This window comes from Equus przewalskii, chromosome 23 (genome assembly GCF_037783145.1).
Source record: "Equus przewalskii isolate Varuska chromosome 23, EquPr2, whole genome shotgun sequence".
NCBI lineage: Eukaryota > Metazoa > Chordata > Mammalia > Perissodactyla > Equidae > Equus > Equus przewalskii.
This window is the reverse complement of record NC_091853.1, coordinates 16826419-16851494: the sequence shown is the minus strand read 5'-3', so window position 1 is coordinate 16851494 and position 25076 is coordinate 16826419. Positions and strand designations below refer to the sequence as shown.

The window sequence follows — 25076 nt, the reverse complement described above, 5'->3', positions numbered from 1 at the left end:
CGAGAAGCCGAGGAGGAAGGAGCGGGGCCAGCGCGCAGGCCCAGAGCCGCCGAGCCGCGCCTGCCGGCTACGCCCCAGAGCGGAAGAGGGAAGTGAAGGCGCCGGGCTGTGGGTGCCTATCACGGTGGGCTTGCTGAGGCAGAGGCAGCATCGAGAGGAGGCCGTTGCCCCCGGTCCGGATCGGGGATGTCGAAGAACACGGTGTCGTCGGCCCGGTTCCGGAAGGTGGACGTGGATGAGTACGACGAGAACAAGTTCGTGGACGAGGAAGACGGGGGCGACGGGCAGGCCGGGCCCGACGAGGGCGAGGTGGACTCCTGCCTGCGGCAATATCCTTGCGTTCCCGCCTCCCCATCCCTCGCGGCCCTGGTCCCGGGACCCCGCCGCCTGCAGGGTCCGAGGGGGACGGCCCTTCCCGGGGACTGGCGCCGAGCTGCCCCCGGCGGCCCGCGCGGTTCGAACCTGTCTCTTTGGGGTTCCCTATTGCAAGAAGGCAGGGGGCTCTCCCATTTCTAAGCGAGTAGCCCCGAGACCCCAGGGTCCAGCCCTCGGGACCGTGCCGTGCCCCGCGCGCCTTTCCCGCCGTGATTCTTCAGGTGGCGCCCGGAGTTCCTGCCTCCCGGGAGGGGGCTCGGCGGCCGCGCCCTCCGCGCTGGGGCAGCGTCTGGGCTGTTCAGTGGGCTGTTGCGGGGCGCCTGAGTTTTCCTCCCCAGAACGGCGTTTACTGGGGTCCCGCTAGCTCCAGAGATTTCTGATTGGGAAGAGCGGGCGGCTTTCTTTAGGATTTTGTTTTTGTTGCTATTGTAGTTTTGTACTGGTGGCATTAGGGTAGTTCATTTCTTGCCGGTAGACAAGGGGCGGTTTGCAGAATTGAGGCCCTGTGTCCTTTCCGCCCGTGGGCTCGTTCTTTTTTTTTTTTTTTAAGAGAAAGGGATGTGACACAATATAGGTTGCCCAGTATTTGTTAACGGTGGAACAGGAGTGAGTCCAAAACAACCAGAACTCCCATGAAGCAAGCTTGGAGCCTTTACCTGCTCAGCAAAGAACAATAGAGAAAAGAGGGGGAATGCATGTGGAGAATCCTTGAAAGTATTTAAAATAAACCCCAATGAATAAAATAGAAGATGAGTCATTTGTACAAAGCAGGATCATTTTTGTAATCCTGAAGTTATTTCCATTTTAGTTAAAACGTGGCTGTCAGTTCCTGGGTTTTGGTTTTGCATATTTGAATATTCATAACAGTATTTGCATCAGATCTTTTTTAGAAAAGTGTAAATGTTGCGATAACCCAAGCTGTAGTTTTAGAGATTCTCAATTACTGAATTCACTCGTTTCTAATTTTTCTTGGGTGTATTCATAAGATAAGGAAGGCTTTTTAGACTCTTTCTTCATCAATGTCCTATTATAATGGGGAAATACATGAGTGAAAATATTTGGTAGCAACTATATCTGGTCTTAAAGGCACCTAAAATACAGCATTAAACATTTATCAACATACAGATGTTTCTTTGATTGCCACAACTTTCACAATCAGCTGTTGCTATTTTGCATCATTTACATGCTGAAGTGTTTTGGATCTTTAAAATGAGCCAGTCTACAAAAGGCATGCGTTTCCATACGTCCATCAAGGCTTGAAAATAATAGCTTACCACCAACTGTAGGTTTTTTCCTGAGACCTTTTTCTTCAGAACATAATTGATGAACATTATTCTGTCTAAAAACATCCTTTGACGGGTAAATGATGTTTTGTGAAACTAGCTTATTTTAGGTGCTGTGTTCTGACTCTTAAATAGTGCTGCTGTGTGCATATAGGAGATCTGCTTTTTGTATCAGTTCATATTAAAATATAGAGATACTGTCTCTTCTGCTCTTGGTACAACCAGAAGAGACAAGCTCTGGTCAGGCACTACAGATGGAGGAACAAATGAACTCCGTGTGGTTTTCCTTTTAGGGGAATGACTGTACATTCTGACATTCTGATTGGCCTTCTGTGTCTCGTACTTGCTGGCTCACTGGTGCTTTCAAAGAGAGAGTAAATTTAATAAGTATGGCCTAAGACAGTTTGAATGACCTTTATGAAATAATGAGAGAAAATATCCAAAACAAAATTAAGTTGCCACCTAAAGGTCATTGAATTATTGTATCTTCATGAATATTGACAGATTGCTAATATATGTTATTCAGATTGCTAATCTGCCAGCATTTCAATTAATATAGACTATATCTCTAATAAAAGTTTAGCCTTTATTTTTCTGCTTAGAATCACATAAAAAGACATATTTTGTTTGTGGATAGGCTGTTTCATTTTGGGGCCTAATAATTCTGATACATATTTCAGAGTTTTTTCAATATCACTCTAGATAATGTTTGCATGAGTCTTACTAGAAAGTGAAAGGTTATCAAGGTGTTCATTTGCTAATGAGAACCAAAGATGAAAGGGTCTTTGCTTTATGAAAAAAATTCTAATGTTCTCTTTTTGTTTTCACTATTTTACCTTTGATTGACATCCTTGAAACCAACTTGTTGAATTTTCCAATATTGAACATAGGGACCATAGGAATTTTTCTTTCTGTGCATAAAGTCAAGTCTTAAGAACCAGTGGTTCCTGGTGGTTATAATGCTTTCCCGAGGTCTGCCCTTTGCTGCTATCCCCTTAACCTCCATCACAGGAAACATGATGGCTGCCCTACAGGCAGCTCTGAAAAACCCCCCTATCAACACCAAGAGTCAGGCGGTGAAGGTGAGTCACAGATGACACTGATCTCTGCTGATGTCTTAGCATTCTTGCCAGAATCCTCTGAAGTGTCACAGTTTGGACAAATGTTTTAACTATGTACTTTTTAACGACTTATCTTTGAAGTAGAAGAGCTTGCCCTGTAGTTTGATAGGTAAAAATTTACATATGGAAAAATAACACTCTGACATAGCGTTATGCTAATACTGCATGGTAGACACTAAATTCAAGTGACAGATCATTAGTGTCTTAGAGGAAGCCACTCAGGTTGAATTTGAGCAAAGGCTTGAAGAATAAGCAAACCTTTCACGAAATAAACAGATTCTACTTGCTTGCTTTTTAAAGATTTTTTTACATTATGAGTCTTAAATATTTATTATGGAAAACTCAGAGATGAGGGGGGAGGAAAACGTAATCATTCATAATCCCATCAACCAGAGATAATAGTTATTACTTTTTGGTGGCGCTATATGCTTATAGATCTTTTCTGTGAGTGTTTTTTTAAATAAAAATGGAATTTTATAACCTGCTTTTTCAACTGGATAGCAATGTACATGGACATCTTTCCCTGACAGTAGGTTTATTTCTATAACATTTTTTAATGGCTGAATATAGATATGCTGCTGTTTATATGTAACTCATCTCCTTTTGTCATATTTTTAGATTATTGACCTTTTTTTTCCTGTTGTAAACAGTACTGAAATGAATAATTTTTGGTTAATTCTTAATTATTTCCTTTGAATAAATTCCTAGAAGTGAATCGCTGGATTTTAGAATGCACATTTTTTAAGGCTTTCAGTACCTATGATATTGCCAAATTGCCCTTTAGAAAAGTGTGTAGCTTACATTCCCTGTGGCAGTCTTTCAGTAATTCTTAAGAACCTATTTACTTACTTATTAAAATGAAGCCCAAACCATGGTCCCCTCCATTCGTAGCTATTCATACATCCTAGGAATCCCAAGAATCTTAACTGAATAGTAGTAAGTAATAAGTAAATGTGTAATAATTATCTAGGCAACATATTTTTGTATAAGGGGAAAATTTTCTTTGGTTTTTAAAAGTTGGAGGAACATCATGGAAATTTCGATTTTACCACCTTCTGCTTTTATATGGGTGGTTTTTTATCACAGTTTGTGGGTGGGAGATGTAGCTCTGTATGCTAGGATATTTTTCTAAATTGGGTAAGTGCATAGTCTTTAAACTGAAGATAACAGTAGGTGGTAGAAACATTCTGTAAAATGCTGACCAGTAGGAATGCCAAAGGTATCAATTTATCTTAAATGGAAGGAGAAATGAATTGTTGAAAGGGTAAATTAAATGTTCCCTTTGCTTGGCTTGATGGGTAAAAAAATAACTTTGCTCTTGGAGTAGCCTTTATTAAAGAAAACAGATCATTGTAAATGAAGATCACTATGTCTTCTATCTGTAGTCACGACCATAGATTTGAAACTTAAAATGTTTTCTTAAAAACTTAAATTTTTATTTATTAATAACTTATTTCTGAAGAGTGGTTCCAGTTAGAACTGCTATTCAGTTTCCTTGTTCAGGTTGTTGTTAAGATCTAGAAGTAAAATTTCAATATTGATTTAATAAATTGGTAAATTGTCGGATCTGTCTGTAAGCAAATCCTTTCAGCTCTACCTTCTAATGTGTCAAGAATCTGTCCACTTCTGACCCCCTCCGCTGCTACCATACTGGCCAAAACCAGCCTAGATTATTGCAGTATCTTCCTAACTAGTCCTGCTTCTGCCTTGTCCCCTGCCCTCGTCCCCCCAGCTTATGCTTAACATGGCAGCCACAGTGATCCTGTTAAAATGTGTCAGATTGTGTCACTGTTCTCAAAACCTTCCAACATCTTCTCCTTTCTCTGAGTGAAAGCCGGAGTCCTCACCATGGCCTGCAGGGCTGTGGGGATCCGTCTTCCCCTTGCCTGTCTGAGTTCCTGTCCTCTTCTCCCACGGCTCTGCTCCAGCCACCTTGGGTCTTTTTGCTCTTCCATGAACACACACTAACAGCGCTTGTTGTTTCCTCTGTCTGATACCCCCAAGGTTTCCTCTTTTGTGTCCTTCAGGTCTGTAACTCAGATGTCACCTTCTCATGTGGCCTTTCTAAAACTGTAATCCCCCCGACACGTATGTCTAAATGTTGTTCTTTATTTGCCCTAGGATCGAGCGGGGAGCATTGTCTTGAAGGTACTCATCTCTTTTAAAGCTAATGATATTGAAAAGGCAGTTCAATCCCTGGACAAGAATGGTGTGGATCTCCTCATGAAGTATATTTATAAAGGCTTTGAGAGCCCCTCTGACAATAGCAGTGCTGTGTTATTGCAGTGGCACGAAAAGGTAAGTTATGCACTATGAATCCATATGACTGGTTCCTTTATAAGAGAGAATCACAACGACAACCTCTTTCACCTCTAACTATTTTGATTTGTTGGTTGTACATCTTTGTTATGACAAATAACTACCTGAAAATGAAAGTTTAGATTTATGCTTACTAGCCTTGGTCTTAAGAGATTCTGATTTGCAACACATATTTATTCAGTAATGGTTATTGTTCATTAAACATAATCTTAAACTTTGAACTAAATCAAAACTTTGAAAAGAAAATAAGCAGTAAAAATCAAGAATTCTTTGACAGTGGCCAGAAGGTGGAAACAACTCAAGTGCCCATTGACAGATGAACAGATAAACAAAAAGTGGTACGTACGTACAATGGAGTATTATTCAACCAAAAAAAGGAAGTTCTGATACCTGCTACTGCATGAATGAACCTTGAAAACATTATGCAAAGTGAAATAAGCCAGACACAAAAGGACAGATACTGTGTGATTCCGTTTATATGAAATATCTAGAATAGGCAAATTCAGAAACAGACAGTAGATTAGAGATTACCCAAGGCTTGGGAGAAGGAAGAATAGAATTATTGCTTATTGGGTACAGAATTTCTGTTTGAGGTGATGAAAAGTTTTGAAATAGTGATGATAGCTGTACAATTGTACATGTAATTAATGCCACTGAACTTTACATTTAAAGATCGTTAAAGTGGCAAATTGTGTGTTATATAGTTTACCTCAATTTTAAAAAAAAGAAGTGAGAGATAGGATCAAGAATTCTTAAATATTTTTTTCTGTTTCCGTGCATTTTATTTTGCAATATAAGCAGATGCTAGTATGTTATCCCTCAAAAACAAACAAACAAAATGGCTATGGGGAATTTTTAGCTTTAGGTAAAAGGTTGGTAAGGTAATCTTTAATACTGAACTCTTATGTTGGTATAAATATAAACGATGTAACATTTAAATAAAACCAACCACAGGCAAGGGGTATATTCTCTAACTTCTGACAATTCCCAAAACTCAGTTTTTCGGAAGCTGTCTATCTGAGTGAAAACACACGTGTAAGATAAGAATAGGGAGTAAAACTTGTTCTATAGCCTTTGTCAAGTCACTTTATCCCTCATACACTATCAAACAAAAAGAGCAGCATTTATGCGTGGGTAACCATACCTCCCAATTTCCCCAGACAGCCCCAGTTTGTGCTGGTCGTCCCAACATCGTTATGAAGAGTTCGCTTTCACTCGACAGTGTATCAATTTGGAGAATAATTTATATGGTCATCCTATTCCTGGAACACTTTCTGTTTGCCAGCCACTGTACTATTAGTTTCTTTCTTTTATCCTTGGAACAACCCTACAGGGTATATAAACATCTTTACCATCCTCAATTTACAGATGAAGAGCCAGCTTTAAAACCCAAGCAACCTAGTTCCAGTATAGCCTCCGGATCATGACAAACATTGGATGGGCACGTCCTACATTCCAAGCACTTTATAAATATTAATTCATGTAATGTCATAAAAATACTAGGAGGGAAAGCCTGCTTATTCTTCCCCCTCTTGCAGATGGGGAAACTGAGCACATGTTAAGTCTTCATTTCTTCCTAACATCAGTCACCAGTTTTGCCAATCGTGGCCCCTAAGTACTTTCCAATCATCCACTCAGACACATCTATAATGCAAGTGTCCGCAGCATCTCTCCCAGTCTGTTCCTCTGGCTTCCTGAACTGGTCAGTCTCCTGGCTACCAGTTTTGCCTCTGTCATCTCTCTTCTCCTCCCAGTAGCCAGAATGCTCTCTCTGAAATCCAAATCTACCCTTGTCAGTCACCTGCAGAATAAAATGCAGGTCCCCAAGTCCAGCTTCATCTTCCATGTCATTCTTCCCCTTATGCTCAGCAGTGAGCGTATTAATGTGCTTTCCCTGAAAACACCATAATGTTTCATACCTCTATACCTTTGCTCATGATTTTCTCTCTGCCTGAGTGTCTCCTTACCCTTTTATGTCAGTCTCTTGCCTACTTCTCCATTTAACGTATCATTTTCTCCAGGAAGCCTTACCTGATCATTCCACATTCCTCTGTACCCTCAGGTTGGGTACATGCCCTTCCTCTGTGCTCTAATAGCACCCAAAGCAGAGCTCTGCCATTTCATACATTATATTATATTAAAATGATCTGTTTATGCATCTGTCTCTTCCAGTAGAGCAGGAGATGCTGTATTTGCTCACTCTTGTATCCCCAGCATCTAGCACACTACCCAGTGCACAAAAGTATTCAGTAAGTGTTTTTGAACACAAGTAAACCAGAGCTTTGAATTCCTAATACTTAATCATGACTTCTGATTTTTTCAAGGTAAGGTCAAAAAGTTCCTAAGTTCTTAGCTATTAAATAATATATTCTTAGCTTGGGAGAAAAAAAATCTGTCAAAGTCTGTCTAATCTAAATGGAACTTAGGATGGTTGGTCCCAGTTTGAATTTCTTCCTGACAGTGCTGAGAATGAGAGCAGACTAGATGTCCTAAATTTATATTTGAGCAGGTGTTTTAGGCAAGAAGATTTTGCTGCAGATCTTTAAGAACATATTGTTATTCGAAAACAACATACTAGATTGTAGACTGGTGTCTGACTAGAGTGTAAGAGCACAAGGCCAGGGACTCGGAAGGTTTTGTGTGTTACTGTGTCCCCTGTTCCGAACACAGTGCCTGGTGCATAATAGGTACTCAGGAAACATTTATGAAAATTAGTGAATTCAAAATCGATAGCTGCACACATTCCTTCTTTAAGAAAAATGTTTTACTTGTTATGAGAATTGACCCTTTGTGATTCTGTCAACATCTCCACTTTGGTTTGTTTTCAGGCACTTGCTGCCGGAGGAGTAGGGTCCATTGTTCGAGTCTTGACTGCGAGGAAAACCGTGTAGTCCAGCAGGAACTGGATGTCTCCTGCGGGTGTCGGAGTTGCTGGTACAAAGACCAAAATAACCAAATGCCACTGCTCCCCTTTGGGTAGCATCTGTTTCTCTCAGCTTTGCCTTCTTGCTTCCTTTTTCATATTTGTAAAGAAGAAAATTACATATCAGTTTTCCTTTAATGAAAATTGGGATAATATAGAAGAGATGTTTTAACAGGAGTGTTTCCTGCTCTCGAAACTATTTCAGTGACGTGTATACCAGTCTGTATATAATATAATTTACATTCAAGTTTAATTGTGCAATTTTTAACCCCTGTTGACTGGTGTTTTTGTTTTTTGGTTTTGTTTTTGACTAATAGTGAAAAAATTGATCAGGATTTGAGGCCAGTTTCCTAACTCATTGCTAGCCAGGAAATGATCTTTATAAAAAAAAATATGTTTGAGAGACTGGCAGCTATTAACATTGCAAAACTGGACCATACTTCCCTTATTTAAGCAAAATGTGTTTCTGGAACAAGTGTTGGGTGAATGCCACTACCAAGTTCCGGCTTTGTCTCTGCTTGCCTTCAGATCATGTGAGTTTAAGTATGCCTCTTCCTCTCAGCATCCCATAATCATGGCCTCTTGGATTTCTTCGTGGTCACCCAGGGTCCAGAGCAAGGAGTCTTGCTCTACACAAATGTATCTGTAAAGTACCAGAGCCTGTTTGGCGTGAGCATACGACTTTTGTTCCAATAATATGGCCCTGTTTGGAGAAACTACTCCAAATCAGAAAGGATGTGGAAACTATGATGTAGTTTAAACTCTGGGCAGCTTCTGGATGAAATGCTGTTTTCTGTAGAAACACAGTAGCTGCCTCAGACATTATGAGGTATATAAGTAGTATTTAATATGCCCTATAAATGTCTTCAGTGTTCTTCAGGGTAATTGGGATCTCAGAAGATTTGGTTCCGATCCAAACACATACACATTCTGTATTTTAGCTCAGTGTTTTTTAAAAAAAGAAAATGCCACGCAGGAAAAAGTGTTTACTTCGTTGGACTAACCAAATCAGTTGTCAACAAATGACCGGTGCTTATAAAAAGTTATTACTCAGTAGCTCCAAAAGAAGCCGCCTGAACGCATATGACCAAGAGAAAAATCAGCCTGTGTTTAGTATTTACAGTGGACACCAGTTTCATAATCACTGACTTATGTGAAAACTGGTGCAGAAATTCTGTAAACTCTCTGCTGTTTTTGATACCTGCTTTTTGTTTTGTAAAAATGATAAAGTTCAGAAAATAAAATGTCAGTGTTGAATAATTTATTTTCCTGACTCTTTAATACTTATGAGGGTATACTTAATTAAGAGGAAAGATTTCCTGTTTGTTTTCCCACCAGGTGAGCATACTCTTGACAAGAAGAATTTTGGTACAGAAGGTTTATAAAACTACTTTATTCAAATATAAGGTGGTAGAGAAGAGGAGAGAGTCATTAATGATGCCAGAGCACTGCTGGCAGCTTTGGGGTGGCTCCTTAGCCCTCCGGATGCAGCTGTACCCTGCAGTGTCACTGCCCAGACACCTGAACTGGGATGTGCACATTAGCCTAGTGGCCGCTGTCATTGCTTCCCAGCTTCCAAACTTCTTTCCACCTCAAATCAATTTCTTTCCCTTGCCTGCTTGCAGCAACTTGTGTGCTTTCCCCCCATCCCTGACTGAATTCCTGCTTTAAAGCTTCAGAAGCTTGCAGGCCATTCAGAGGGCCCTGAGTTAAGAGAAGCTAAGCAATAGATATTAGAGGTAGTCAAGGTAGGTAGAATCACTTACAAACTTTAAAATGAGAGCAAAAGTGATACTGCAATGCTTTTTTGTAAAATCCTTCTTAACATCCGTTTCACAACTGTAGTGTTGGGGAAAATTCTGGAGTTTCGTATTTTATAGTCACAAGAATGGATGTGTTCAAAATTTGCCATCTATCAGCTCAGAGGAGATAGTAATTTAACAGTAACAGCCTAGGGACTGAATCAGAATGGATGCCGCTTGAAAATGACTGGCTCAACTGATGTATCTTGGCTGAATGTCAGCCTGGGTTATACTGACCATGTCACAATATCATCTTGGTGGAAAGAGTCGGGGATAGTCAGGATGAATTGCTGAAAAAAAGATGCAAATGCCAAGAGGCACTTTTGGCACAGAAGCGGGTATGAATGATTTTATCCTTTAAGTGTTTTTGGTCATTTCTGGAAATGTCAGTTATGTTTAGTCACTTAAAGGTAGTCTGTTAACATTGAAACGACATCAGTGATGCTGCCTGGGGCCATGTGGCCCAGAGTTACACAAGTGTATGAAATATAACACAAATAAATATAACACAAATAGCAGGAAACCAAAGGCACAGTACCCCCAGCATGTGCTGGTAAGATGGCTTTTGATTTCCAAAGTTAGATTCTGAGTGAGGTGGGTTAAAACACAAAAGCCATTTACTATGTGTCAGTCCCATGGTGTATTTTTATCTTCAGACCTGAAGCTTAGTGTATATAATAAAAGATCACAGGGTTTGTAGGTGCCGGAACCAGAATTCCAATTCACACCTGCCTCACTGCAAGGGTATACCACACTTCTTTCTCAAGTCCGGTGCTTGGGGCATTACAGATGTTTCCAGGACGGATTGGGGCTTTCTCTAGAAATCTCAAACCTCGATGCTTGGGGGGCACTGTTGAGAGGTAAAATCCACTCAAGAGCCCTTCGGAGAGGCAAAAGTGGACAGGTGTAGAAGTCAGAAAGATTTGGAGAGATGCCGCAACAACTTAGAAGCATGCTCGGCAGCGCACGGAGCATTGCTATTTTCTCGCCATGAGTGTTACTTGCCTTTTGTTGATTTTTAAAGTTGTGAGGTTGAGGTCAATACCCGTAACATGCATAACTCCACTAGAAGAGAGAAAAGTGACAGAGGGTTGGGCATCTCAAAGCATGCAGTTTCTCTTGTGTCTCACTCTTTACCTAACATTTTTAATAGGTTCCCTCTTTTCCCCATTTTCATAGATGATGTATTTTAACTAATTAACTTCTATTTTAATTAGTTTTATCATAATGCCTTTTAGCAAGAACCAGAGCTGCAATCTCATTTCGTGAGCCAAGTTCAACAGATTATTGGTCATAACTAAAAATTATTTGCCTGATTGAATTCCTAAGAATCCCTTTGGCCCCGTGCAATGTAATTGCCTGGGGCTCCACTTTGGACGTACCCCAAGCTTATCTTGGTCCACGCTTCTGGAGTGCCCTCACAGTTTAGTTTCAAAGCCAGGTGAAGATCACAGTTTCTGCAGGGGAAGTCCTGGGAAATGGGAGATCCCTGAGACAGCTCTGGGCTTGAGGAAATCGGGATCAAAATCATAGACCTGAGTGGATAAGGAACCAAGGCACCGTTCATCAGGCACCAGCCCAACAACAAATATGTGGCTGTGTCCTTGGTGCCTGGCACCATCTCATGTCAGCCAGCCTTGGGTTGGGTTTGCTTGGGTTTGGATAAGTTCTAACCTGGCTGTTGTCTACCTCTGCCCTTTCCACTTCTTGTTTTCATTTGCCTTGTATCTTTCCCTTCCCGTAATTCTTTTCTTCCCTGTTTTCTTTCCCTCTCTCTCCTCAGTCCCTACATCTGCTCACTTCCTTCCCTCTCTACTCCTCCTGCCTCATTTTTCCAGCTAGTTTACCTGATGCTCATGCCTCGGCACTCAGAGTCTTTTCTACTAATAAATATGTAGTGCTCAGGCAGATTACTTTCAGTAACGCCCTCCCACAATTCTCCAACTGACTCAAAATGTTTAAATTGCTTCTTTCTAAACTGTGAAAGTGCTGATTTTTATTTCCATAGGTTGCTTTGGCCAGCAATTGAGCAAATAACCTAAAATCCACGACCAGTTGTTAAGTACATTAGTTTCCCTTTAGATTTACAAATAACTTCACCTTACAGACAAAAAAGTATAAAAGAGCACCAAAGTGATTGAGAATGGGAAGAGAAGCCCAATTAAAAAGCAGATCGAAGGGGCTCTGAACATTTTAGAGTGCAGTGCTCTAAAACAAGGCTTTTTCTGTCCAAATTCTTGCCATAGATCTTTCCCCCATCCCCTCTCCACCTCAGCCCAACATCATTGATAGAATATGTGAAAACCCCAGTGTTGAAATGTCTGTGTGCTCAAATGCAGATGCCTCTTGTACCAGTCAAGCTACAGAGGCTGGGGATGCACAGAGACAGCATATCGTTGGCCTCAAGGTGGCGCTGCTTCCCCACATTGATGAGCCAACCACAAACAACATGGGACACTGTTCACGCTTACATTTCTGTTTTCCTTCACCATTTATGTTACTTGGATGTTTAAAGATAATAAGCATAAATTATCTCTGTTTACATCTCTTATTTCTCTATGAAACAGTTCCCCAAGGGGCATATAAATGAAAACACAGATTGAATAGTGTATGACTCACCTGAACTCCACAGTCCAGCGTTCTAAGACTCCATGCTTTCCAGCCTAGCATAGAGCTAATGCTCTCCAGGACACACCATCTTGACCTTTCTTCTAGACTCTATGGCCTTCCCGAAGCCATCATAGCTTACGAATGTCTTACTCATTCTCCACGATCCCTGGACATAGTTGATGCTCAACAAGTATTGATTGGTTGCATAATATTGATTGAGCCAAGTCGCCTAAGATATCCTCAAGTTATACGTGCAAGTCCTAGGCTGCCTGAAATGGAGAACATATTAGAAGCACAAAACAAGTGAAAACTATACAAAACCTGAAATAATCCCCCTGGGTTCAAATAGCTTAGATCTAATGAAGTTTAGTCACAATTCAATTCACTTCACTGTGGACATTTAGGCAGAGAATTTTTCAGTCTTAGGTGGAAATTAGAGCCATGATAGGTAGCATGTGCAGACTGTATAGTGTGTGGCTCTACAACTCACCAGAGAAAGTGGCTAAGGGACAGAATTCCAGCTCACATCTGGCTGACGGTGGCATCAGGGAATTTATGTGGAGCAGCTTTCCTTATTCTGTGGCATCATCTTCTGAGATCAGAGATGTGTCCCAACACTTTTTCTTTCCCTTAAAGGTAAAAAATCATTAAATAGTATCCATGAACTTATATCACCCTTCTTGATTCTACTTATACTTAGAATTTTCTAATCACATCACTCTTAGGGCAATGAATGCCATAAACGGACAGTGCCACTTAATAACATTGTGCTTCCTTTTATTTATCCAAAAATTGAATCAGGACTCCAGAAGTACCTCTAAATTAACATTTTCTTCAATTTGATGACTGAGTTAAAGGTCAGTGTATTCCTTGCTCTATGATTTCATAATTTTATTCGTTTTAATTTTTATTCATTTATTTTCAAGTAAGTAATTTGTTCATATGTTTCAATATGCAAAGGCAAAAAAGATGTACTATGGTTATTTCCCTTCCCATCTCAGTTCCCCTTTCAACAATCAACTAATATTACTAAATTCTTGGACATCCTTCCAGATACAGTGTATGCATTTACAAGCAAATACCTATCTAATATTTCCCTCCCTTTTTTACATAAATGCCAGCATACTATACAAAGTGTTCTATGCCTTGCTTTTTCATTAACAGTACATTTTGGCAATAATTTTCTATCAGTATATTAAGAACTTCTTTAATCTTTTTTATGACTGCTTAATATTCTATTGCATGAATAAATGTACCATAATTTACCTAACCATTTCCCTACAGATTTAGGTGGTTTCTGATCCATTGCAATTACAAACAATGCTACAATGAATAGCATTGTACAACATTGCACAAGCCATTTTACCTACGTTCAAGCACATTTATAGATGAATTTCTAAAAGTGGAATTTTAGGTCAAAGTGTGTGCATTTATAATTTTGATAGATGCTGGAGGCTAGATTCCCTTTCTTAGAAGTCATATCAATTACACTTCCCCTGGCAATGTAGAAGAATGCTGAGTTCCCTATGTGTTTGTCATCAAACATGTTTATCTTTGCGAATCTAATAGGTTAAAAAATGGTATCACGTATTTGCATTTCTCTTCATGTAAGTGAGGTTGTGCATCTTTTCATATGTTTAAGGGCCAGTCGTATTTTCTTTTCTGTATTTCCTTTGCCCGTTTGATGGTCTTTCTCTTATTGATTTTGTCGCAGCTCTTTATATCATAAGGGTATAAACCTTTTGTTTGTAATAGGAATGTCAAATATTTTCTCACACTTTCTCTTTTGACTTTATGATACTCTTTGCTATGAAGTAAAAAGTTATTTTCTTTTTATATAATTGAGTTTTTTCATCTTTTCATTTTTAGCTTTCAGGATTCAAGTCATACTGAGAAAGATTTTCCCAGATCCAAAATTAAAATATAAAAATTTCCTAAAGTTTCCTTTGTTGTTTTATGATCTTAAATTTCAGATTTTTTTCAAATTTTAAAACATTGATTTTTTTTTCTTCTCAACAATTACTGTTCCAGATTTAAGATTTCTAATGATTATTGTGTCCTCGTGCGGAAGTCTCTACAGCTCCTAATTGACTAGTTCGGTTGCCTTTCTTAGGACTGGAGGATATTTTTCTTAAGATATACAGCTAAAACTACCCAAAGTATTTCGCATGTTGAGGTACAATTTCAGTGTCATTCTATCAAATATCTACATGCCATGGGCTACTTAGAGCATGTAAATTACAGTCCTTATCGTTCAGGACTTAGATTCTGGGGAACACACACACAAGCAAAAGTTACAATTCTTTAGGAAACAAGCTAGAACAGAGAAAGGAATGAAGTCATATAGAATACCAGATGGGGAGCAATTACCGCTTCAAGAGTGAAAGTTAAGAAAAAAAACTGCGAGAATATAACGATTTCACTGGGTCTTGAAGGCTATATAAGAGTTTGCCAAATAGACAAGATCAGAAAGGGAATACCGGACAGAGGGAACAGCATGATGTCAGAAACCACACAATTAGCATTCTAGAATCCTGTTCATTATCGGTATTAAATCAAATTAATTAACTGATATCTTGGTACCACCAAGTGATTCAACACTGGTTCCAAATCTTCTTGGTCCTCAGATAAAAAGCAGAAGATTTCCTTAACTTAGACACAATTCCCAGTGTTTATTCTACCCAGAGGGAAAACATCTGCTGTTGAGACAAAGCCACTGAGGAATGACATGCGACAGCTGTTGAGCCAGGAAGTCTATAGGCAAGGCACGTGCTGCTCCATGGTGACTCTCTGGAGTGTTGTGATGAGTAGGACACGTTGGGGGCCAGCAGGAAGACAGACCACGAGAGTTAGTGATGTCTGCAGTGGGGTTCAGAGGGGTAGAATGACAGCACATGTGCCATTCAATTATATTCAATACGTGAGTTATTTGCCCCTGGCCTTTATCTACAGCCCCGTCCCCAGCTAAAAGTAGGATTGTCTCATAGCACAACTTCAGGGGACCCCATTCATGCTACGCAGTCCTCTTCTAATGGGTGCCACTCACAGGAAGTAAGTGTAAATTGTGCTCCCTGATGCTGTACAACACAATATTGACTAAAACTCTGATTAATTTTGCATTCCAACCACCTAAAACTCATATCTCCATTTCTCTGCAGATCTACTCTGTTCTTGGTTTTATTACCAACCAGCTTCCTCTCCTTTACCAGTCGCATGACAAAACATGTCCACCAAAAGCCCCCTAAGTTTTCCGTTTGGAAATTCAGGTACCCAGACCAAAACTGCCTTCTCTTCCTCAGCTCCACTTCTAAAACCCCAGGGAAGGATTCTGATTAGCCCAGCTTGAGTCTAGAACCAACCTCTGGGCCAATCAACTGTGAGGAGTAGGCTGGATCACACTTTACTAATATGGAAACTTTCATTGTAACTCTATGGATGGAACATAAAGGAAGAATAGTTCTCAGAAATGGGATTCTTCTTCCACACACAATAAATGTGTGTTTCACACATAGGTTCTTCTAGGGCAGGGTCCACGGATTCTTTATCTTTGGTCACTTTATAAAACTTCCACGTTAATTGGAGTCTCTTGTATATTTTATTAAAGGACCAGGCACCTTTTGTTGAATGATGAATGAATGAATGAATATAGGTATTATTGTACCCATTTTAATGAGGTTAGCTTGGAGAATTATATTGCCTGGAGAAATATGTACATATTGTAGTGATCACGTAGAATTTAGGTGTCTAGTTATAAAGAAGAATTTTTCCACTACCGGAAGGACTTCAATTGGAGTCTTAAGAAATGTAGGTGATACGGTGTAATTAAAACAAGCTTTCACTTTGGAAGAAACAGACCCAGTAAGCCATGTGGCCTGTTAAGTCACTTAACATTTCTGAGACTGTGTATTCGTCTGTAAAGTGAATACAACGTCATCTGCAGCATGAAGTTGTTAAAGGACATAAATCAACAAGGAGTGTCAAATGTCTGGCATATCCATTAGATTTTCAAGAAATGTTAGTTTTTTTTAATGTATTAATTGACTGATCAATCTGGGTCATTGTGGAGTTATTTCTCAATTTTTCGTCTATCTTATATGTCTGCGTGTCATCCTATTTGACCCTACCATTGTTGATTTTTCAGGAGGTAGCTTCTGAGAGGCCAAAAATTATGTCTAAATAATTTACTCTTTTTAAAGAATATTAAGAAGAAGGCTGACTTGTTTGGGAACTGTAAACATGCTGTCTGATGGTAACACTGCCTGGATTGCTGAAACAACTCTCTGACTGGTCTCCCCCCAGGTGCCGTCCAATCCATTCTGTACACAGCCAGATTTTATTTTAGTCAAAGATTTTAAAGTTGAAATCATATTATATTTTTCTGCTTCTTAAAAGGCTTCAAGAGCTTCCTATTGCTTTTAGTATAAAATCCAAACTCCTTAACATGGCCACAAAACCCTGCATAGATTGGCCTCTGTCTCCCAGCCTCTCTGCTCCTCCTCACTCTCTGAGCCCTAGCCACAATGGCCTCCTTTCAGTCCCTCTACAATGCTCCCTCCAGCACAGGGCCTTTGCACATGCTGCTTGCTGCCTGGAATGCTCTTCTCCTTGCCCTCCCATTCACCTAACTGACTCCTCATTCAGTTTACTTCCTCAGGAAAATCTTTCCTGACCCCCTCTGATCTAGGTTAGGTCCCCCTCATAGCGTTGAGTAGCTGTAGCCCTCTTCCTGTGTAGTACTTGGCACTATTGTAATTTACATTTATTTATATGATTATTTGATTACCTGTGTCACTACTCGATGGTCCATTCCATGAAAACCAGCGCTGCTGTCTGTTTACGCTTACTGTATTTCTCCCATGTCTAGCACAGTTACCCAACATCTAGCAGATGTGCAGAAAATATTGGTCAAATAAATGAACGTTGAATGATAAAAACAACCAAGAATGTGTTAGTTACTTATTGCTGGGTAACAAATTACTCTAAAACATGGTAACTTAAAACAACAAAAATCACTTATTATCTCTCGCAGGTTCTATGGCTCAGGAATTTGGTGGTGGCTTACAGAGCACTTTTTGCTTTGGGTCTTTCATGAAATTAGTCAGATGTCAGTGGGGGCTACAATCATCTGAAGTCTTGTCAGAGGCTGGAGATCTGTTTCCAGGTTGGCTCCCTCAGAAGGCTGGCAAGTTTTTGCTGGCTCTCGGCAAGAAGCCTCAGTTCTTCTCCATGTGAGTGTCTCCACGAGGCTTCTTGAGTCTCCTCACATGGTGGCTGGCTTCCACCAGAGAAAACTATCCTAGTGTGCGAGGAAGAGCTGCAATTTTGTGACCTAACATTGGAAGTCACATATAGTCACGTCTACAGTATTCTACCGGTCACACAGGTCAGCTCTGATTCATTGTGGAACTATATAAGGGCATGAACGCCAGGAGGCATGGATGATTGGGAGCCATCTTGGAGGCTGGCTGCTACGAATACCTCTGCTCTACCCTCCCATTTTAAGACCCCTGATGTATGAAACATTTGTACAAAGGAGGCAGGGCCTCATTCCCTGAGACTTCTCTACTTCCCCTAGAACCACCGTTGGTTTCCAAATTCGGAAATTCTAGTGAAAGTCTTAAAAGTGGACCTTCTCATACAGATAGAGTTAAGTAACAAGCTATTGCCCCCTGAAGCCTCTGCCCCATTTGAGTGACCAGGGGGTCACATTTGCTTCCTACTATATCACTTATCTGTTGCTTCATAACAAATTACCACAAAATTTATAGGCTTGAAACAACATACGTTTATTATCTCACAGTTGCCTTGGGCCAAGAATTTGGGCACAACTTAGCTGGGTCATGTGGCTCAGGGTCTCTCTCAAGGCTACGATCAAGGTGTTGGCCTGGGAGCCACACTCATCTCAAGGTTCAACTAAGGCAGGATCAGTTTCGAACAGGTTGTTGGACTAAGGGCCCCCGTGTCTTGCTGGCTGTTGCCCAGAGACTGTCCTCTTGGCCACACAGGCCTCTCAATAGTGTAGCTCACAACATGACAGATGACTTCACCAAAGTGAGCAAGTGAGAGAGAGTAAGAGAGTGCTAGCAAGGTGGAAATCAGTCTTTTGTTACCCAACCTTGGAAGTGACATCTCATCACTTTGGCTGCATTCCGGTGGGTTTTTTTCACTTTTTAAAGATTTTTTAATTGTTGATGTTTTTGTTTTATTTTAGTTTTTTTCTTATTTTATTCATATTCTCTTCATTAGAAGCAAGGCAGTAGGTCCAATCCACATTCAAGGAGAGGGAATTATACAAGGCTGTGAACACCAGGAAGCTGGGATCATTGGGAGCAGTTAGCTGCTACTACATCCACTGAGCTCCCGGGATTAAGGAGTGTCTCTCTGCTTAGAAGTGACTTCATTTCACATGCCACCCCAGTTTTACTATTTCTCTCCCCCTTGGGACCAACTCTATAGCTAGCCTAACCTAGAGTTTCTGGAAGCAGTCATGGGAAAAATTCTCTGCACTCTCTCATCAGTTTCAGACTTCTTCCCTTTCTTAAAAGAACAAACAAAAAACTCCATAGTTTTTCCAATTTCAAAAGTAATACAAGGTCACTATGAAATTCCAACAATACCAAAATATGAAAGCTATAAATAAAAGTCCTCTAGCATTGCTCCCATAGCCCAGAGATAAGCAATGTTAATACTGCCGTATAGGGGCCGACCCCATGGTCGAGTGGTTAGGTTCGCACGCTCTGCTCCAGTGGCCCAGGGTTTCACCAGTTCGGATCCTGGGGCAGACATGGCACCGCTCACCAAGCCACGCTGAGGCAGTGTCCCACATAACACAACTAGAAAGACCTGCAACTAGAATGTACAATTAGGTACTGGGGGGCTTTGGGGAGAAGAAGAAAGAAAAAAGAAGACTGGCAACAGATGTTAGCTTAGGTGCCAATCTTTAAAAAAAAATACTGCAGTATATACTTCCATCCCCCTTATACATGTGCTAATATCATATTCTTACTAATTTACCAAAAAGATATCAAACACTCTTTAGGTTTTTGTTTTGTGTTGTGTTGTTTTACTTAACACAGTAGCTTGACCATCTTTTACTATCAGCACATAGAGACCTACTTCATTCTATTCCTGCACTCGTAAGTCTTAATTTATTTAATCATTCACCTACTGGTGGTAGCTTAGATTTAAAAAAATTCTTCCCTATTAAAAACATTGCTGCAATGTGTATATATGTTTGCATTTGTGGGGGGGGATGTGTCTACACATTTGCATATTGCAGCAGAACAGGTTTCTAGAAGTGGACTGCTGAATCAATGCATATTATGAATGTGTTACTAGATTTTCTCCAGAAAGGTGGTACTAATTTCAACTTTTCCAAAGCTGGCAGTGAGCATTTTTCAGAGTGAAGTTTCTGGATGAATCGGTCTGTGGCCTTTTGAGAGGACCCAAGACCCTACTAATCATGGGAATATCTCAAAGAGGTGGAGGAAAAATTCCTCTGTCAAAGGCCATGGTTGTGATCAGAAAACCTCAGAGCAATTCTCAGCTGATTCTGCTTCGTGTCTCTGTGCTAGTACTTGACCAGGAAATGAAGCTGTGTGGACCTCACCTTCGTAGCTCAGCCCACACCACAAGCAGGGTGTCACTAAGATGCCCCCCCAAGACGCAGCTCCTCATCTGGGGCAGCACATTCATGTGACTGATGAGTCGCGAACAGACCCACTGATACTCCCACCCAGGACTTTGTAGAGGTTGATTGGTGATTGAGTTCCTTCCCAGACAAGTGGATGGGACCTTGCTGGCCCTCTAGCCTGCAAAGGTTCCTTGGTGGAGCCTTTCCAACCTGGCCATCGGAGCCGGGGTGGGAGGAGTTGAGGAATTCAAAAGCCGGAAACCCTTATAAACAGTGAGCACCCAAAGTCAGACCATTCTGTGCGCTGCACTTGTCCCAGCTACACTCAGGACTGAACTCAGGATCTCCCGTAAAAAGGGATCATTCTGGTGGTGATGACATGGGGGTCATGTATACATGGGTATACACAGGTAATAATTCTCTGAGCTGTACACTTAATACATGTGCATTTTACTCTATGTAAATTATACTTCAAAAGAGAGAAGGAAAGGAGAGAGCATAAAAGAGAAAGGCAGAAGGAAAGAGAAGGGAAAATAGAGGCAGTGGGAGCCGGGGTCCCACAGCATATGCTGTCTGCCCCATTCAAGCACACCTCTCCTCAGGATGCTGAGAGAACAAAGGGCCTGTGGACCTTCTGCCTTGAGTTCCAGCCTGTAGCAAGTGAGCTGCTAGTGTTGGCCCTGAGCCCTCTGCTCATCAATGGTACATCCATCGTTGATAGTCCATGCTACAAGGGATGGCGTAATAGAAGAGAGTCCCCACAATAACAAAGCGTAGTGATGGAATGTCATGAAGGATTAATGGATGACTTCCCTCTCACCCTCCCTTTTATTTTGTGACTTGTCGCCCATTCCTGTGGAGAAACAGGAAGGCACCATTTGTCCCATAGAAGAATTATCATAGTGGAGCCAGAGAAGAAAGACAGCAAATTGTTCCCCTTATAACCCTGAAAGTGATGGTCCTTATATAAAGCCAAAAGATAGGATGGAGGGATGGAGAATGTTTGCTGAGCTGGTCTCCTCCGCTCTCCACCATCCTCCCCTTCCAACCACTCTCTCCCCTGCTCCCACCCTCCCCACCCCTGAGAAGACAAAGAAGGGAGAGACACCAGCTGGATGGGAACTCACAGGAGAGGCCCCAGAGGCCATCATCTCCCAGAGTAGTTAGCTTCAAAGGGAGAAAATTATAGACCCCTTCAAAAGTTTGGGGATTTCAGAGTAGGGAACTTGAGTAGGTTTAAATCTGGTGTCTGAGTATGCCTGGAACTGAATAAGATTATGTTTTCTGCCATCAGAAGAAAAAGAGAACTAAAAATAGAGACTATGGAAAAATACAGACCTTTTTTTATATATCTATATTAGTGGGAAAATGCATATTTGCCACCAAAGTATAGTTCTCAGGAGTGGACGTTTTTGCTCATGTTCAGCATCACCCTTATCACAAAGATGCATTTTCCAAGCCTAGAAATCACATAAGAGCTCTAAGTGGGACAGTTAAGAAAAGAAAAAAAAAAAGATAGTTATGGCTCAGCTCTAGTCCTCTGGAGATTTTCATCCAGAGTGTCAGCTCAGACACTGAATGGAAAAATCTAAGGCTCTGGATTTCCCGTCTCCCCTTGCCAAGAAAGATATGTTTCCCACGCCCCTGTGCCCAGGCCTGCCAGACCAAATTAGGAAAAGAGACCACATGACAGTGAGGCTCATTTCACAGCCCTTTTTACTTCCTCACCCCTGAATGGGACTCATGGGACACCCAGGAACTGGATGAGGGAGAGAAGGGTCAGTTCCTCTAACAAGCACTGCCTGAGGGGCTGCTATGGATCAAGCAAAAAAGAGACTATGAATAAGGGCTTCCCCAAGCCTGCACTCCCCACCTGACACCTGGGCTTCTTCTCTCCCTCCCCACCCACAGCCTGGCCTAAACTTGGCCTCCTTCAGAAGTGGAAATATCCCCTTTATTCATGCTGGGCATGAGTAGTTCAAAAGAACTGAACTGGGGGGGTCAACTGGTCAAAGGTAACAGGTGTTTTTTTTTTTTTGGTCAAGTTCACGGGGAACAAACGAACCTAAGATTCTATTGTTTTACCTCCCTAAATGGGTGCTTGGTGAACGGAAGCATGGAGTAATCAGCTGCAGTGCAGAAACCCCAACTCGGCTGCTTGAATGGTTGGGAAATAGTTTCTAAAGCAGGGGCAATAATGATAATCAACCAAATGCTGGCTCAAGATTCAGCAAACTGGGCCCCAGATCATTCAGAAATGATCCAGAAGTGTCATTTGAGATCTAGACAGGTGTTATAGTTTCACGTATTATAAGCAGCACAGGAAATCTTATTGAAAGTCAGGTGGCTGAAAGATATCCAAAAAAGAAAAAGGAATCCCTTTGGTTCACCAAAGATGGCGCATCACGACAGCCGATCTTCTGGAACACTTTACTTCTGCGAGAAAGTAGAGTTAACTTGAATATATTTGTTCAAAGTCCCAAGAATTTAAGCGTAAGCCATTTTCATCTTCTGGAAATGGTGTTCGGCCCACACGATGTAGAGGTCATTTTCACGTGGCCTGGGATTGTCCCTGACTGGGTTGCCCTGGTTCTTCACATCTCCAATCACACATAAGCTTTTTCTGGGCGAGGATCTTGACCAACCCTTGCTTAAGAGGCCACTCGAGTGTGCAGAGTAGGGCTTTGTCATCATCTGAGGACTTAAGCTTGACATCAACCCTGGATTTCAGTTCTCCTTTTCCTTTTCTCATTTAAAACAGCAAGTACAAAGATTGATAAGAAAATGATTATAATGTCATTTAGAAGACGGTTAATTCAGAGATGCAGCATTATGAATTTTTTCCCCAGGAACAAAATGAAAGTGAATTGCTGACCTTGAATTGCTAAATTTAAAACATGAATATTTGACATAAAAACGTAACAGAGCCAATTTGTTAATAATTTTTTTAGAATTGAGCAGAAAGCATCAGATTTTTAAACCTACTTCACCGTCAACTAAACATATTTTTTTATTCCTCAGAACTCTAACTGGAAAGAAAAAAAAATGCCCTCGGCAAAACGACATTTCCTGTTTGTGGATTGTTGACTGACTTCCTCAGGGCTGGTAAGCAGGGTGCTGCTGAGTTTCTGGGTCTTCCAGCTGGTGCCCAGGTTGCTATAGAGATGCTAGGAGTGGAATCCAGAGTGAGCAGTTGTCTGAGGAGTCTCTGACTGGGGCCTGAAAACAGCTCAGTGGGAGTATCAGCAGATGACACAGATGTTTCCAGAGTTAACGTGAAAGCCCCGAGGAACAAGGATTCACCTGCTTCTTCCTCAGGCAGAGAAAATCTGGTTGTTTAAGAGTTGGTCTCCGCTTGGCTTTGGCAGATGACCTCAGCAGTACTTTATTCGTAGTTTCACAAATCATCTCAGGAAAGCAGGAAGTCACCAAATCCCTGATCCTACTAGCAGGCCACCTGTTCCCCTGCCCCCCTTTCTGTCAAGGTGCCCCAGCCTGAGCCAGAGAAGAATTCTCGGACCCCTTGGGAGGCCCCGTGGGATCTGAGAAGGCACCTGGGCCCAGGACAATGGCTAAGGAGGTGGATGGAGTTGCAAGCTGCAGGCCTGGTTCTCTTCAGCTAAACTGTGCTTAAAGCTAAGGCCTGTGGGGCCAGCACCTTGGGAGGTACAAACACCACAGCTGACAAAGGAAGGACACAGCACTATGCCGGGGGTTCCCGATTCCAAATGTCTCAGACTGTTTAAAAAGAGGGCTGTTTTTGTATTTATTTTGCCGTTTATTTGCCTTTACAGAAAGTTGTTTGGGGTCACAGGGTAAGGAAACGTTGTTTCTAGTTTATTTAAGCTTTTAGAATTTTAGGAGGGCAAGGCAGTAATGCAGAGAGCCCTGGCCGGCCCTCGTGCTGATGGAAGCCCCCACCTCTTTGACTCCCAGCCTCCTCTGCCCCAACTCTGAGGTCCAGCCTTGCTCCCCTCTGCCCCCGGCGCCACTGGCCCAGCTTCCTACAGGGCTTGCTTCTCCCATAGTCAGACTCACATCAGGGGAGGCTCAAGTTCTGATGGATGGACTGAGAGGTCCCAGACCAGTGACTGAACAGCAGGAAGTGACAGCTTTTGTGCTTGTGTCAGTGAAAGGCTTGAGCCTATCAGATCGTGGGGCAGGGTTTTAGGAGACCTCTGACGTCAAATCATTCTCTGCTTCTAGGCAGGAAAGCACCAATCCTGAAAGAAAAAGTCCTTGGCTTTTTTTTTTTAATTAGTTAAAAAAAAAAATTTACAGCTGAAATATCTTTGACATTTTTTGGATTCTGGGAAAGAAAAGAAATGCGTGAATGTATTCAGAATAGGTGAAATGCCTCCGAGGAGGCAATTTCTCGCTCCCTCTTCTTTACAGGGCGTAAATGGGCTTTGGAGTCAGACAGACCTGGGTTTAATCCTGTTCATTTATGAGCTCTGTAACCTTGAACAAGGTGCTTAAACTAAGACTCAGCTCCTTTTACCATCAATGGATTTTCGTAAGGAGAAAATGAAATGATGCACACCCAGTGCTTAAATCTTTCCCAGCACCAATAAGAACTCAATGAAGAGTTGGGGTTATTATCAGAGTTTGTTGCCACGGCCCCTCCTGCCCCTGAGGGATTACAGCCTCTGCAGCTACAGCAATTAGATACGCAATTGTCCTCAGGGTGAAGCTGCAAGTATGGGCTGGGGCTCATCTTTGAGGAGCCACAATGGCAAACAGGCAGTAACACTGGGATGGAGGGGTTGTAGGAGAAGAGGCTGGGCAGGTCCTGCTACTTTTCGATGAAGGTCTGAGAACTCTATACTCCTAGTTGGTCGTTGGTTTCAGCTCTCTGTTCCCCAACCTCCTCTAAGATAAAGTGGGAACATGGAGGACCCGTGCCCTTCCCACTTCTGCACACCTACCAGGGCAGGACTTTTGCTGGTTTGTCACAGTCATGACTTCTCTTCCACATCCACGCTACCTTTGAGGTATGTTCGCCATTTG

General features: G+C 41.6%; 1 protein-coding gene across 1 annotated transcript; it reads left to right on the top strand.

Annotated features, from left to right (window-relative positions):
• The first annotated feature begins 55 nt into the window (after positions 1 to 55).
• ARPC5 (actin related protein 2/3 complex subunit 5) lies at positions 56 to 9285 on the top strand. The gene is made up of 4 exons (XM_070591248.1): positions 56 to 330; positions 2669 to 2740; positions 4901 to 5077; positions 7927 to 9285. The coding sequence occupies exons 1-4, from the start codon at positions 187 to 189 to the stop codon at positions 7987 to 7989; spliced, it is 456 nt and encodes a 151-aa protein (XP_070447349.1). The 5' UTR covers positions 56 to 186; the 3' UTR covers positions 7990 to 9285.
• The last annotated feature ends 15791 nt before the right edge of the window (positions 9286 to 25076 follow it).

Coding starts and splice junctions, on each gene's coding strand:
- ARPC5 (XM_070591248.1), top strand. CDS start 187: ATGTCGAAGAACACGGTGTCGTCGGCCCGGTTCCGGAAGGTGGACGTG. Junction 331..2,668: donor TGGACTCCTGCCTGCGGCAA/TATCCTTGCGTT, acceptor ACCTCCATCACA/GGAAACATGATGGCTGCCCT. Junction 5,078..7,926: donor TATTGCAGTGGCACGAAAAG/GTAAGTTATGCA, acceptor GTTTGTTTTCAG/GCACTTGCTGCCGGAGGAGT.